This window comes from Fundulus heteroclitus, chromosome 18, assembly GCF_011125445.2.
Source record: "Fundulus heteroclitus isolate FHET01 chromosome 18, MU-UCD_Fhet_4.1, whole genome shotgun sequence".
In the NCBI taxonomy this organism is placed as follows: Eukaryota; Metazoa; Chordata; class Actinopteri; order Cyprinodontiformes; family Fundulidae; genus Fundulus; species Fundulus heteroclitus.
In genome coordinates this window covers 34,205,433-34,221,786 of record NC_046378.1, presented here as the reverse complement: position 1 = coordinate 34,221,786, position 16,354 = coordinate 34,205,433, and the positions used below count along the sequence as shown (strand labels likewise).

The 16,354-nt window shown below is 39.9% G+C and overlaps 1 protein-coding gene across 4 annotated transcripts in view; it reads left to right on the top strand.

Moving 5' to 3' along the window:
* cntn5 (contactin 5) overlaps positions 1-16,354 on the top strand; it is a 196,739-nt gene that overhangs the window by 141,122 nt on the left and 39,263 nt on the right. For 3 of the 4 annotated variants that reach the window (XM_012868315.3, XM_036149690.1, XM_021319396.2), the window contains exons 12-14: positions 2,187-2,331; positions 14,720-14,847; positions 15,209-15,396. In XM_012868315.3, the coding sequence (XP_012723769.2) occupies positions 2,187-2,331; positions 14,720-14,847; positions 15,209-15,396 (461 nt within the window). The remainder of the gene's footprint in view (positions 1-2,186; positions 2,332-14,719; positions 14,848-15,208; positions 15,397-16,354) is intronic. The other variant, XM_021319398.2, reaches the window with a different exon arrangement.

Sequence of the window (16,354 nt, the reverse complement as noted above, 5' to 3'; positions counted from 1 at the left end):
TTCCCCTTTCATTTTTCCCTCAGGGAGGACTTGATTTACTGTCTTTTATGGCTTGCCCTTTTCTGAAGGGGAATCTGTGGCATTTTGAAAATCTTACTGCAAATGCATAAAGTTTTTTGTCCACGGTCTGAGATGTCTATGTAGAACAACAGTGGTTGCTGAGCTTTATAGTCAAGATTCAAGGTGTTTGTCCACAAGATTTAAAAGTTCCACGCTTTTAAAAAGCTTCATCCGAGCTGACGAGTGGATACTCTTGGCTTCCTCAGAGCCCCAGTCACATTGGTGATATTTGGAAGCGGTTGACGAATGTTTTCATAACTTTACCCTGCGGCCACATCTTCCCAGTGACCTCTGCTCTGTCTCGATGTCCACAAGCAAACCCTATCAGGACAGATTACATGACTAATAACAGCCTGCAGATGAGCGATCACCGGAGGCTACACGGGGGCAGCGGCTGCCCTCACGTCTGCGATCTTGTCCCAGATCCAGCTCTTCGGGGAGCGTGTCGGCATGGAGGAATACGGGTGGCGGTGCCACCAGCTTTGATTAAAGCAAATACACACAGCAACTGCTCCGGTTTCTGCTCCTTTCCGTGTCTACAGGGACCTCCGCCACTCAGACAGCTACTCAGGCTCAAAGACACAAGTGTTACAGGGAGAAGGGTCGGCCTGTAGCTACAGATGAGATTGAATTGTCATTGTGTATAACATCACCTACGAGGCATCATTCAAGATTTGAATAACCGCTGTTGACAAAGCCCTAGAGCCACGTGCGTGGCCTGTACATGGTTCTCTAAGCAGCGATATAATTGTTTACTATGTTTATCTTATATACTTATTATTCTCTCAGGCATTCTACTTAAATTAAGGTCAACAACAAGATACATAAAAAAAAAACTGCAAGGCATCCAACCATGTCATCCTCACATCGACACGTTTAATTAGGCCGCATAAAACAATATTTGTTTAAAAAGCTGTATTGGATACTGAAATAACACAATAAAGAAGCAGTTTTGCACATTTTATAATGATTTTGGGCTGCATTTAGAAAAATACGATCTTTTATAAAACTGGCATATTATATTGAGAATGAGAGACACCTCAAACCCAGTCTTTTGGAGTCAGATCCTGCCGTTGTACAAGTCAATGGAAAGAATGTACAAAGTCACTGACAGGTACACATCTGCATTTTTGCTGCCTTTTTCTGAAAAGCTCATTCTTAATCTGATCTGACCAAAGCACATAGTTCCAGTTGCAGTCCCTTTAGAGTTTAGCACACGTCACATGTTAGCATTTGTGATGATAAAAAAAATATATATATATATACTTTTCTCCTGCTACACCTCCCAAACATGCGTTAGCATATCTGTGATGTTGAAAACTTCGTGACCTAAATGTTGGACATTTTCCAGCCTACTGACCAGTGGCTAATTGAAATTAACTAAATGATATGTGTTATGTCATATTTATACCCCAGGTCAACAGGAAGTCGTGCATTAGTAATTAGAAATCCCTAGAAACCCTAATCAACAGAAAGAAATTAAGTGTCAATAAGTGTGGGACTGGTGATTTTGTAAAAAAAAAAAAAAAAAAAAAAAAAAAGAGCTGTTATTTTCTACTATGGGGTTTCTTTTCCCCACTGAATAAATACATACTCAATTTACGTTTTTCTTTGTGAGATTATGCTGCTGCAATAAAAGACGGCTGTTATACTGTGAATAATTCCAATGGTGCCCCACAAAGAATCAGAATCAGCTTTGCCTGTTGCAGCTGCAGAGTCGACTCGAGAAATTTAACTGAGGATTGCACAATGCTCACAATTGGCTTACTTATACAATAATGCAATAACATAATAATGCAGTAATAAGAATCAAACACAGTCTGCAGTAGAGAGAACACACATGAACACACTGCAGCACAAAGCACTGTGATAATAACCCAACAATAATCATGTGATAGAAGAAAAATATACAAAACATGCATTTGATCTATATCTAAGTACAGTTTTGTATTATGCAGTAAAACACAGCTCTAATATTCCTATAATTTCCAAAACTATCTGAATTTGTCTACTAATCATATTGATTTGTGGAGTGAATTGTAGAACGTTGGCATGCTATTTTTACAATCTTTTGACATATCTTTGAGTCCGTGTTAAAATAAAACGAGTTTGTTTGTCATACGCAGCGTCACCGCCCATCTTTGTCCCCAATCCAATACGGGTCATAGCCACACTGGGAAAAGACGTGTCCCTGGAATGCAAGCCCAGAGCATCACCCAAACCACGGATAACATGGAGAAGAGGAGACAGAAGGATTCAGCCCAGCAAAAGGTAAAATATACCAGTGAATAATTTAAATGGATTACTAAACTCCTTTTACTGAAGCAGAACGGGACCTGGAGAAGGTGAGATGTTTGCTTTCACAAAGGCTGGCTCTAGTTTTCATATAAAAATGTTATAAAACCCTGAGCATGCTAGAACGGTAGGCTGCCTGATGAATGTTGTTGTTTAAGTTTTTATGTAGTCAAGGATATTAAAGTAAGAAATAATTATAGAATATTAAATAAAACTGATTGCCAAATATTTGTTTGCACAATATATCATCCTAATGACAAAGATCTTTCACTGGTTACATTTCCGGAAATTTAAACCTAGTTTATGTGCTACTTTAATCCTTTTATTGCGCACTAAAAATAATATACAGAATAGTTTGAAGGAGAGTTAACTTTTATTGAGGTCTTTTTTTAAAAATACTGTTGATTTATTTTCATTTATATAACAATATTTAAAGACTCGATTGCCCTTTAAAATTATAAATCTGCTCATGGAACGTTTTTGTGCTTCCATATATTTATGTGTCATGGTATTATGGCAAAAATCCAACTGTTATCATGCCGGCCCAGGCCTCTGAGGGTTAGTAGAAACGTCTTGTTCCAGCGTGTCACATTTTTATTACAGTTTCTGAAATTAAGTGTCAGTGTTGGGATAAAACACCATAGGTACTGGCAGAGCTTTGGAGGCTCATACTTAACACCACTGCTTCTCAAGAATGCTGACAATTTAGACCCCACAATTGCATTTGGAATTCACATGCAGTTTGATGCTTCATCTTTCATGAGAAACATCTCTCGCACGCACCTGGTGGGGGCCGCATAAGCGCAAGAACCCATCAATCAAAGTGAGCGACGCAGGTGAAATTATCACTTCCCGCCGAGAATCCCACGTTCTGAGTGAGAGAAGGGGACTTTTGTTTATCAGCCAAGATTTAGTAGTCTGTTCAACAGCCTCACGGCAAGGGCAGCGGGTTGATAATCAGATCCTCAGTGTGTGGCTCCGTCAAACGGGCGGCTACAAATCTCCAGACCTCCAACAGGTGGACAGGAGAGGATTCGGGTCTGGGTTTATTGCTGTTATGTCACCGGTCGATGGAAACTCTCCTTGTCTTGAATTACACACATACTTTTTTTTTGGTGACCTAATTTTTGCTTTTTATCTTGTGTAAAGGTTTGTGTTGAAAAAGGCTACAGTCGTGAATTTAAACACTTTCAGTTGCATTTTTTTGGAATTTTAGATGATAGACTATGACAAAGTACAGCATGATTGTGAAATTGATGAAAAACAGTTCATGCTTTTAAAAGCAAAGTTTTGCAAAGTAAAATCTGATAACTGTTATATGCATTTGAATTTGTTTGTTGAACCTTCTTGTGCTGCAGTTCCAGCTGGAGGTCTTTTAGAGTGTCTCTTTATCAAGTTTCTATTTTTTTTTGTTCAAGCTATGGACTATGCGGAGAGCATAGGTTTGGGCCTTCACTTGGTTATTAATGAAAATGTGTAATATGAATAAGTGTAATCATCATCCTGCTGGAACCTGAACCTTGTCCCCAGCCTTCAGTCTTTTGCAGACTCTAAACTTGTTTTTATGCCCTATATTTAATTACATCCATCTTCCCATTAATTCTGACCTTGTCTCATACCCCTGTTGAAAAAGGTTTCCCCACAGCCTGATACGGCTACCATCATGCTTTACTATAGCGATGTTTTTTCTTCAGGCTCAGTGTTCTGCCAGCAAGTTCACTTTTGGTCTTATCTGAGCTTCCGTCTTTTTTTTTGCTGTGTTCCCTACAGGGTTTGTGGCGGACTATAAATGAAACTTAATATTTCTTTCATTTCTTGATCTTGATCCATGTTGTATTCTGTTTGTTTATTGATGTTCTCTAACAAACCTCTGAGACCTTCATCCAAAACAGCTGGATTTATATTGAGATTAATTTGTGCAAAAGTCTTAATTTGCCCAAATTTCCAAAGATTAAATTATAACGGTGCCAATGGATTTTATTTGGGGGTATAATTTTAAAGAGGTCTGAGTGAAAAAGGATGCCACAGATTTGATTCAGTTTCATATTACAATAAAATACGTATAATTATTTGTTTATAATTTCACAAAATGTGAAAATGAGCATGGGATTTGAATTTTCTTCCGAGGTTGGGTAATCTTTCACCTCCAAGCAATTCACTTTCACTATTTAAATGTGATTTCGAAGATGCCTATCATCCATTTGCCTATAATCTTCCTTTCAATAAAGTTAAGATGCTACACAAAGTGATTTTATCATCCAAGACTGGGACCCTGTTTAAGTTTGACGCCCTTAATAGGCTGCCTTTTGCAACGTAAAGGTCCCATAGTGAGTTAATGAAGTGGATGACACCGTGTTTAGGAGAGTCACTGTTTAAATCAAGATCAACCTTGTGAAGGGCTGATTGCAATCTCATACGGCTGAAACAAAGCGTCAGAAGCCGTGCATTCTAAGGTCCCGGTCAGGGTGACTCCTGCAAGGATTTTCTGACACCATCTATAGTAAAGAGTCTATGGATGGAGAGACGCTGTGTTCTTGAAGGAAGAGGGGAGGAATCGAAGCCGCCTCACGTTTATCTGGCATTGACAGCTGTGCTGACTTAATGAAGGTTTGTAATTAACATGGATTTCCGGTAATGTTCAGGGCTTTTGTCTCTTAAACAGAAGGTATTAATCCCATTAGTTTGAAAGCACGTGGCAGACTCATTTAAAACTCGCAGACTTGCTGTGTTAGACTGTAAGTGAGTAATTTGGGGATTTTTATTATTATTGCCCTACTTTTAAAACAGTCTGATGCAATTTAATGATGGAGCATTTATACAATGATTACTCGGTTTGATTCTACCCGTGACACCATTTCTTCAAATCAATACATCTTCCAAATTGTAAAGGTTTTCTGTGATATTTTGCTGTTTCTTCTAGGCTCTATAAGGTTGCCTTCATTTGCATGTTCTGTGTACCCAGCAGTCTTTACCTTGTCCTTTCTGCCCCAGTGTCCTTGTCGGATGTGAATATCCTCCCTAATTTAAAAAATGTCTCCTGGCTGTGGATGGTTGCTTGACTGTCTGTGTGTAGGTAGATTTCGTCTCACCCCCATAAGTCTCTCGTTGCCATTTTGAATCACCTTGCAGGTGATCAAAGTGCTTTGTGTTGCAAGTATAAATGTCAAACATTGCAAATGATGTCAAGAAAACCTCCCAATGCCTCTTGTTAGTTGTTTCATGCTGAGTGAAACAATTTTTTTTGACTTACCCAAGTCATTGGGTACGTTAAAACTGAGTTTTATTTCAATCTGATCAGATTGTTTACTTGCGTGGATCAAAATGCCAGCATCTTGGCAAATATGTGTAAAAAGCCTTAAAAGAAATGGCATTTATTCACAGGGGGGAACTCTCACGTATTAACAGAATCACTGGTGGCAGAAATAATAGTCCCGTTGTCTCTGAACTATAAGTCGCCCCTTGATATTGTCCTATAGCATGTCTTAAAAGCTTAACCAAATTGAAGTTTACAAATAATAGGTACATTTATTTCATGAAAAAATCAAAAACTCAATGTCACTGACTGTCTTACCTAAAATCTAATGTGAAATAAAATTTTGCTTTCTATTAATAGTTTCCATTTGGCACTTTGGAAAGAAATTAAAACTCATCATAACACTGCAGCATCCTAACTTGATTGCTGCACTGCCAACAAATGGTAGCGTAGCTGCAAACTGCCTTTATGGATACACTTAAGTCCTATACTATGTCAAGCATTTAATTTCCAGACTCTTACAAGTCAAACTAAACTGTTTGCACCGACTTATTTGCGCACTTGTGCTGAATGAGGGCCTACTTATGAATGCAAGTGTGGTGTTTGCAAGTTTGTTTTTCCACCCTGTTACACTTGGGCTTTCTTTGAGAACTGCCTGGTGATATGCACATTGGAGTTTGACTGGCTTTTTTTTCCTGTAAATTCACTGCATGCAGTAACATTTAAACTGTGTTGCATAGAGTCCTGATCCTACACAAGATGAAAGCATTGTTTATTTAGATTTATGGAAATACTGATGCAGGGGAACAAAGAACATTGGATGTACTTTAGTTCCCATTGTGTAGCATTCTCCACAAACATTGTAATGAAAAATTTCCTTTGATGAGTTTTAAATTATACTGTAATTATTCAAATGGAAGCCTATTGTGACTTGAAAGGCACAAGATTTGATATAGAGCAGCTTTGCACTTTGTATGCTGGAAAGCAGAGGAATTAGCGCTTCTGTGTGGCATCAAAACCTTGGTGACACATTACCCACTGAATCAGTCCTTTAAGTGTTCCCTTTAAGTCATACCATGTTTACTCCTGCTAAGGATGGAGATATTTTGTGGTTTTTAAAATTCATTACACTGTCACATTTGTATGGTGCATGTGTGATGAGATGGGAGATGAAAAATCCTTTAATCTTCTAATTTTGCTGTGAAGTCATTGCCTATTTTTTGGTCTTTCAATAATCATCTGACCATCTTGAGTAGAATTTTTTTATTATCTGTACACAGTCTATGGCTGTCCCAATTTGTCCAGTAATCTTTAGCTGAATTCATCAGAAAATAGACTGTAGTTGGATACATTCCAAGCTTTCAGCATGCTGAGGTGAGTGAATTTTCAACATAGCATGATATGAAGCAATCTCATTATTGGACCATTGTTGCTACACTGGAGAATCTGCTGATATATTCCTTTATTTGAAAATTTAAATCCCTTTGCTTACTAATAGTGCATCTGATTTGCAAATAAGATACACCTCAAGGACATTGTATTTGCACCAGTCAGGGTTTCATTGTTTTTGCTAGAAGTTAATTGTTATAGCCTTGTAGCAAAAATGTTCTGGGTTTGACCTAAGGTCATTCTGCGTGGAGTTTGCATATTCTGCCTGTGCATGTGTGGTTTCTCTCTGGGTATCCCGGCTTCCACAGTCCAAAAACATGACTGTTAGATTAATTATTCTTGCAAAATTCCCCTTAATTGTGATTTGGTGTGAATGTAGGGTTGTCTGTCCTGTCCTGTGTGTGTCTCTGTAGCCCTGCTATATATATATATATATATATATATATATATATATATATATATATATATATATATATATATATATATATATATATATACATACATACATTTGTGGCATGCATGTATGCTACTCAAAGAATAAAGGGAATACTAAAATAACACATCCTAGTTAGTCTTTACATAGTTGAATGTGCTGACAACAAATTCACCCAAAAATGATGATTGAATTTGAAACCACACTGAAAATTAATGTGGAAACACACACTACAGGCGGATTCAACTTTAATGTAATGTCCTTAAAACAAGTGAAAATGAGGCTCAGTAACGTGTGTTGCCTCCACATGCCTCTATGACCTCCCTACAACGTCAGAGCTCCTGATAAGGTGGTGGATGGTCTCCTGTGGAATCTCCTCCCAGACCTGGGCTAACACATCCGCCAACTCATTGACAGTTTGTGGTGCAACGTGCCGTTGGTGGATGGAGTGAGGCATGATGTACCAGATGTGCTCAATTGGATTCAGGTCTGGGGAACAAACGGACAAGTCAATAGCATCAATGCCTTCGTCTTTCAGGAACTCCTGACGCACTCCAGCCACATGAGGTTTAGCATTGTCTTGCATTAGGAGGAACACAGAGCCAACCGCACCAGCATATGGTCTCACAATGGGTCTGAGGATCTCATTTATGTACCTAATGTCAGTCAGACTACCTCTGGTGAGCCCATGGAGGGCTGTACAGCCCCCCAAAGAAATGCCACCCCACACTATTACTGACCCACAGCCAAACCGTGGGTTTCTGATCATTTGTGCAGACACATACACATTTGTGGCCTGCTGGAGGTAATTTTGCAGGACATTGCTCCTCCTGTTCCTTCTTGCACAAAAGCGGAGGTAGCAGCCCTGCTGTTGGGTTGTTGCCCTCCTACGGCCTCCTCCATGTCTCTTGATGTACTGGCTTGTCTCCTGGTAGCACATCCATGCTCTGGACACTACACTGATAGACACAGCAAACCTTCTAGCCCCAGCTGCCATTGATGTGCCATCCTGGATGAGCTGCACTAACTGAGCCACTTGTGTGGGTTGTAGTCTCCATCTTATGCTACCATAGAGTTAAAGCCCCAGCAGCATTCAAAAGTGACTGAGAAGTGGTCTGCAGTCACCACCTGCAGAATCACTCCTTTATTGGGGGTGTCTTGCTCATTGCCTATAGTTTCCACCTGTTGTCTATTCCATTTGCACAGCAGCAGGTTAAATTGATTGTCGACCACTGTTGCTTCTTCAGTGGACAGTTTGATTTCACAGAAGTGTGATTGACTTGGAGTTACATTGTGTTGTTTAAGTGTTCCCTTGATTTTTTTGAGCAGTGTATAGGCTCAGACATGATTCAAACCTACTGGCCGAAGAAGCTGCTTTCTCTCCATGAACACCTGCTGGCACAACTGCTGACGAATGGGACCCACCCTGACTGGCTGACCAAGGTTAGAACAGTCATGATAATGAAAGACCCCCTTGAAGGGGATGACCCCAACCAACTATAGTCCAGTAACCTGTCTCTCCACAACATGGAAGCTTCTGTCAGGCATCATAGCGGCTAAGATAAGCGGGCACATGGATCAACATATGACAGAGGAGCAGAAAGACTAGAGGAGCCAACCACTAGCTGCTGGTTGACAGAACAGATGCCCTAGACTGCAAAAGCAGACAAAAAACCTCTGCACTGCATGGATTGATTACAAGAAAGGCAATGATTCAATGCCACACACATTGATCCTGGAATGCCTGAAGCAGTACAAGGTCAACTGTACTCTGAGAGCCTTCATTGCAAACTACATAAAGCTGTGGAAAACCACCCTTGAGGCCAACATCAAACCGATTGTACAAATATCCATCAAGTGTGAAATATACGAAGGAGATGCTCTGCCCTCTCTTCTGTTCTGCATAGGCATGCACTCCCTCAGCCAAACAATCAACAAGAATTGCTATGGATCGTGACTCAGAAATGGAGTCGCTATCAGCTATCTCCTGTACATGGATGACATCAAGCTCTATAAGAGTGAGCACGATATTGACTCGCTGACTCACTAGAGAAATGTGGCCGATGGTGACAAAGAGAAGTAAGGTAATCCACACTAAGGGGATTGCACTACAAGAAGCGAGAATAGCAGATGTGGAAGACAGCCAAGTATAAGTGTATATTAGATCCAAGATGGCAGTGCTGCACCCAGGGGCAACTGGATTGTTTTGCTATTTCTTGTGTCTTTGTTCGTCTTATCGCCATTTCAAGCTCTATTCAAGTGCGGAAGCGAAGAGCTACTTGCTCTGATATCACACTCCTGAGACTGTGGATTGTACCGATCGCCAAAACCAGACTTTACTCTGCCTGAAATACAACAAACAACAGACCCACCGCTACGCCCACTTCTAAGGCCTAGGCCGAGGAGGAAATGCAGGAAAAGATGCGGCTCCCACGGCAGCCTCCGCACCAGGCTAAACGCTAATCCACACCTGCCAGCCATGCCCATTTCCTGGCAAATGTTAAATCCCTCGCCAATAAGATGGATGAAATCTGGCTGAGGATCACCACACCTAATTTGAACAGCTGTGTAATGATCTTCACAGAGACATATCCTATTGAGCACATGCCAAATGCTGGAGTCTGGCTGGCAGGCCGCTCTTTGTTCAGAGCACTTATTAATGTATGTCCACAACACCTCTTGTACTGCTCTCCCGATCTGGAATATCTAGCAGTTCAGCTCAGTGAATATTATTGCTACATACATCCAACCTAGAGCTAATGCTATACTCGTTTTGGAAGAGCTTTACTGCTTTATCAGTAGACTTATGAATAGCAACCCAGTTGCGTTTGTGATTGTAGCAGGATGCTTTAATCATGTTGAATTAAAAGCTGTACTCCCCAAGTTCCATAAATTCATTAAGGTCCTGACCAGAGATAATAATACATTGGATCAAGTTTGCTGAAACATCCCTGGGGCATGTAAACTTGCTGCTGCTCCCCACTTTGGTGCATCAGACCACATCTTGGTGGAGCTGATACCTGCCTACAAGCCACTGATCTGGAGAATCAGACCTGTGATCAAGACCATTCAGGTTTGGATTGAAGAGGCCTGCTCAGCTTTACAGGGCTGTTTTGAACACACTGACAGGGATGTATTTAAAGAGGGCATGATCTAGATAATTATAAATCATCTATGCTTTCTTATATTAACTTCCAAAAATCCAAAAAGCAAAGCACAGATAAAGGCAGTGCATTGAGGACCACTTTGGCAGCAGCAACCCTCACAACATGTGGAGAGGCATCATAACCATCAGGGACTACATGCAAAGCAACCAACGGCCCAACAATGACCCAGCTCTCCCTAATGCCTTAAAAAGCTTCTTTGCATGCTTCGACTTTCCAAACAGCAATGATCCTGAACATCTTCCTCAGCCAGAGGAGCATCATCAGCCTCTCGTCCTGCTTAAAAACTTCTACAGAGCTACCATAAAAAGTATTTCATGTCTCAGCACAAAAATTACCCCATTACTTGAGATTCATAAGGGATGGACTAATTTATATAACGTGGCTCATACCACTTGCTATAGGACTGATATTAGAGGTCTCGGACTCTGCTACATTAATTTTTATCTTTTGTATGCTCTAATGTGCGGAAGAAAACCTGTAAATAATAAATCTCTTGTGTTTGTTATTTCTTTTTTTCTTTCTGTATAACCTAAGCCGGTGTCTGCCTCAAAGGCAATTTTACCATGGTAACACATGGTGACAATAAAGGATTCTTGGGATACCACGAGCAAATGGCAGCCACAAAGAGACCACAAGGAAAGCAGCAACATCCAAATACCTGCGACGAGTAAGGCAAGGTCTGAGAAGTCAGCTCAATGGCAAGAACAAGGTCGGGGCAATCACCTCCATGCCTTGCCAGTAATCACATACCCTGCAGGGGTACTAAGTTGGCCAAAGGAGGAAATCCAGACCACTGATGTTAAAACACGAAAGCTACTCACGTCGCGTAGTGGATTCCACCCCAAATCCGGTATCCACAATCTATACACTAATGAGCATCAGAGCCACCATTGAAGGAAAAACATCCAAGCTCCAAGAATATATCAGGAAGATGGCCCCAAGGGATGGAGCACTCAGGGAATGTCTTAGACAATGGAAGCTGGAAGAGAAGGAAGTGAAGGAACCATTGTGGGAGGAAAAAATATGACTGGAAAAGCGCTATATAAGTTCAGTCCATTTACCATTTAATGACCAACTGGACATTGTGATCTTTGAGAAGCAGCAGAGGACAGCCATTGTGATCCAAGTAGTCATCCCAAATGATGGAAACATCAGGAGAAATCAACATGAGAAACTGGAGAAATACCAAGTGCTCAGGGAAGAACTAGAAAAAAGCCTGGAAGCTGAAGACAACAGTGGGTCCCGTGGTCATCGGCGCAATCTTAGAAACAGCTAAGATACTAAGAAGAACCCTCAAGCTCCAAGGCAGTAGAGGACCCAAGCTTGAGATAAAGAGCCACCCACCTTGCTCAGGAGTACAAGGGGTTGGTGAGAGAGTAGGTTTTATTTTCATTATTATTATAAAAATATACATGATTATTGATTTTATATATTTTTTTTGTTTTAATTTACAAATTATATATATATATATATATATATATATATATATATATATATATATATATATATATATATATATATGGTACCCTGTTTCTTAGCATTTATTCCATCTCTATGTAACCAACAACTCAATCAAAGGGGCAGTGCGTGTGTATCAGAGTCCAACAATACTAGTTGGAAGTTATATTTCATGCCTAGCAATGGTGTTTTTTTATAAAAAGATACTTTTTTTAAATGAACATCTTCTCTGGTGACACAAAGAAAGCATCTGCTCGTCAGTTCACAACCTGTACAGTTTAAATGTTTACTGACAACATAGATTAAAATGCATAGAGTTTCCATTAACCAATTTAGTGCAAGTTTCCAAATATGACATCATATTTATTCATATCTATTTTATTTTCGGCAGGCGGAAATATAAAAGAAGGTCTGTGCCTGAAAATGTCGTGCACAAAAACGGATATGCATTTGTGTATAAATGCATTCCTTCTGCTGGAAACAGAACGTTTTCCCTTGATCCATGTGAAGTCATGCGCAGTGAACAGAAAAATATTGCACAGCATGACATCTTTGAAATGAAAGGAGAAAAAAATGCAACAATGACAACAAACCTGCTTTTCTTCGGAGGGAAAAATGGCTCTACACAGCATGTAACAGCTCTTATCTGCTTGTTGGACATCCTGTTGCTCTCGTTCCCTGACCAGAGATTATCATCAACATCAGAATGACGCTTGACTTTAGAATACCTCATGGACAATAAAATACATGTTTTTAGTCGCTGTAAATCCCTAAAATAATTGCCGGTAATGTTCTCACCATTCCGGACGTGAGACACAGATGTTTGGTTTTGTGGCTGACAGCCATTTGTTTTCACCTCCAAACAGAATACACCACAATGGTGGAGGGCACTCTGTTGACACCATTTTGTGCACAGCAAATCATTTTTTAACAATATTGGCTTGTTGGAAGCTGACATGATCCCCCAAAACAATGGTTTGGTAAATTGGGTGTCTGAAAAGTGTATTTAGGAGGGCCAGGACACGTTGTGTGTTATAGAACCCAATTTGTGCAATACTTGTGCCCATGCAGTAATCAAAAATGACACCTCAGACTGTGATATTTTCACCTATTTCTGTCTTGTGTAGCAGCTGAGGCTCTTTTAGTGTCATCTCCTGCATTTGTTCCAGTTGCACCCAGTTCAAGAGTGACCTGAGAGGTATTTGCCAAATTAGCAGGCATCATAAAGCCTCTGTTTTTCAGGCACTCGTGGACCCAATGTCAATGTCGGAAGCAACTTGACACCACAAGGATACTTTTTAATTTGAACGGCAAAGAGCTGAAAGAATTTCTAAAGAGGAAGAAGCTTTCACTGAGAATCACCAAATCAATTTTGATCAGTGAGGCATATGGAAGTGATTATTATGCAAATTATGGGCAGTTGCAGTTAGCAATTTGCAAACATGTCCCCCAATTCCTTCATTTAGCTTCAGCGAATGAAAAACGTGCATCTGTTGTGAGCAGCATCAAGCGATATGAACCTATTGAGTAACTCTCAAATGATAAAAACTGTAAAACAGTAATAACAGTGATAACTGTTTTAACTGAAAAGGGTGTACAGCTGCAGCTCAGTGAACTCAAATATCATTAGTTACTTTGTTTTTTTGAGGTAATTATATAAAACGAATACAAATTATTTTAAATGTCAGCATTCTGAAAGTGATGCACATATGCTTTACAATATCCACCCGGAATAATTGGTTGGGGATTATTTTTGCATGATTGACTGCATCAATATGTCATAGAGGTAATCAACATGTGGCACTGCTGAGGTGAACGTCCACTAATTTCTTGGATGGACTCTGCTTGACAGTGCTCTCAAGACCGCTGTTATTCGTATTGCTTGTGCATCCCTTCCTGTCACCCTTTTTCCTTCCACTCAGTCAATAAATTAACTTTGATATAGCACCTAACGAACAGCAAGCTTCTTAAGCCAAGATCGTATCAGGCTTAACCTCCTTGGGGAGGATATTAATGTGTATTTGCTGGAAAAACTTCAAACCAGCATTATTTGTCATCATTCTGTACTTTATGGTGTTTTATAATATTCTAATGCAAATTTTTGTGGTTTTGTTAGCTGTAAGCCATAGTTTTTTTAAAAGAGAAACTAACATTTGACATGTGTCATTCTGTATGTTAGGAATGTTCATGTTTTACTTTTGATTGCTGGAATTATGTAAGCTTTCAATGACATTTAAGTTTATTGAGATTCCACTATATTTTTGCCATTCTGCTTCTAACCTACTTTATTTAGAACAAGTTTCAGATGCTTGTTGTTTTTACTTCAATCACTCCAGCAGGATTGTGGGTCCTTTCGGCTGCTCCGTTATTCAGGGGTTGCCACAGCAAGTCTTTCCAACTCGCACATGGACTTGCCCTTCCTGAGGCAACGGGGATTCGAAAGCGGTTCGCCAATATCAGAGCTGCAGAGTTAGCCCGCTAAACCAGAGAGTGAGGCATAATGTCCAGCTGGATTATTTTACGAAATCTGTCCCAGCAGCATGAAGATTACTATACGTTTAACTCTGTACGACTAACATACGACCTCATGTCCCAAGCTGTCGTACAACTGCTTTGTGAATTTGACTCTCATACCGGTATTGATTCTGGCCTCCTTTTTGATAGGATTATGGTGATGCGGAACAACACTTTGAAAATTGTTAACTCCAGCCGAGCGGATGAAGGGAACTATGTGTGCCGGGCAGAGAATCAGCTGGGCTCTGCAGAGATGACTGCCATACTGTGGGTAAAAGGTAAGTGATGCCCCAGAGGCCTTTATTTTCTGCCAAATTAGCACAAGTCAGCCTTCAGTAAACAGTCCCCAATGTCATTTTACCCCCCACCATTGCATGGGTGCCAGGAAATTTATTGTGCTCAATCAGCCGTGAAGAAGGGCTTTTACATTCAAGAATCATATTGCAGGGGCAGGCTTTAACAGCGTAACCTTCTCTCTCAGAGATGCACTGCACATAGTCTAGATCAGAGGCAACTGGGATACGTTATCACCCCCAAAAAGTTGCATTTAGGGCTCTGAAGATTTTTTTTTAAAGTAAAACGCAACGGCTTGACTTTGGGTTGGCCTGCGGTGACAGTGCAGCAGTGTTCTTCTTTCAGAGGCCATGCGTGTGGTGCTGAGCCCGAGCAGAGTGGAGGTGACCGTAGGGGAGAGCGTTGTACTGAGCTGCAAAGCGACTCACGACACATCGCTGGACGTGGCTTTCCAGTGGTTCTTCAACCAGAAGCCGATTGACTTTCAGCAAGAAGGCAGCCACTTTGAGTACATCCAAACAGTAAGAGCAAAAGTAAGAGAAGCTCAGTGTCGTCTAAACCTAACTTTAACTTGTTGGATGTCCTTCTGTCAGACATACTGTTTTATTTCCTCAGACTGTATAAAGATGTTAAATCTTGGGTTAAAATGAGTTTTTCGTTTTCATTGCAATATTTTACCAGTGTTTTAATTTCAGTATTTTATTCAAATATCTACAAAACCTTTAATGTACCCAAACCTAAACCTAAAGCATATTCGTTTTATAAAACGCTTGAGTCTTATTGTACTCCTTAAAAAGTAAGTTTGGTCAATAGTGTTTGATTGTATTATTACAGATTAGAGATTAATCTGTGTAATTTAGACCGTTATTCAAAAGTTAATGTATTTCAAATCTGATGTTCCAAAATATGCATAAAAAAACATTGGTGGAAACACGGCTAGTTACTTTCTGTTTTACGGTGCTGGTGAACGGTGTCAGTAATAGTCAAGTCACCTGTCCTCTCCATGGGGCTGTAGGCAATATTATAACATTTCTGTATTGAAAATCCATTTTCTTTCTTGTGAAATATTAATTTCTTGAGAAACAGCATTTTAGGTTTTCCTTAGCTTTGGCCATAATCTTAAAAAGAAACAGAAATAAACATGTATCCGTCTGTATGTAATAAATCTATATAAATCAAGGGTTTCAATTTTTTAATTATTTTTGGAACATCAGATTTAAAAAAGTTGGTGGAAACAGCAAAATTTTAAACAACTTCCTCAATTGACCAAAAAAAGGGGGTTTTACGCTCGCTTGAGGTGGTTTTTGGATTCTGAAAAAAAGTGGCAATGCACAAGATGGGAGATGGAAACATATTTGTCGTATAAGTTCTGACATAGCTAACATTTACCTCACAGGACTGATCAGCCGTCTCTGCTTTCGCCGTCTCCCCAGATATTTCCTTAATGTGCATAGAAATGCATTTATTTTAAGTCTTTGGACAGCATGTTAC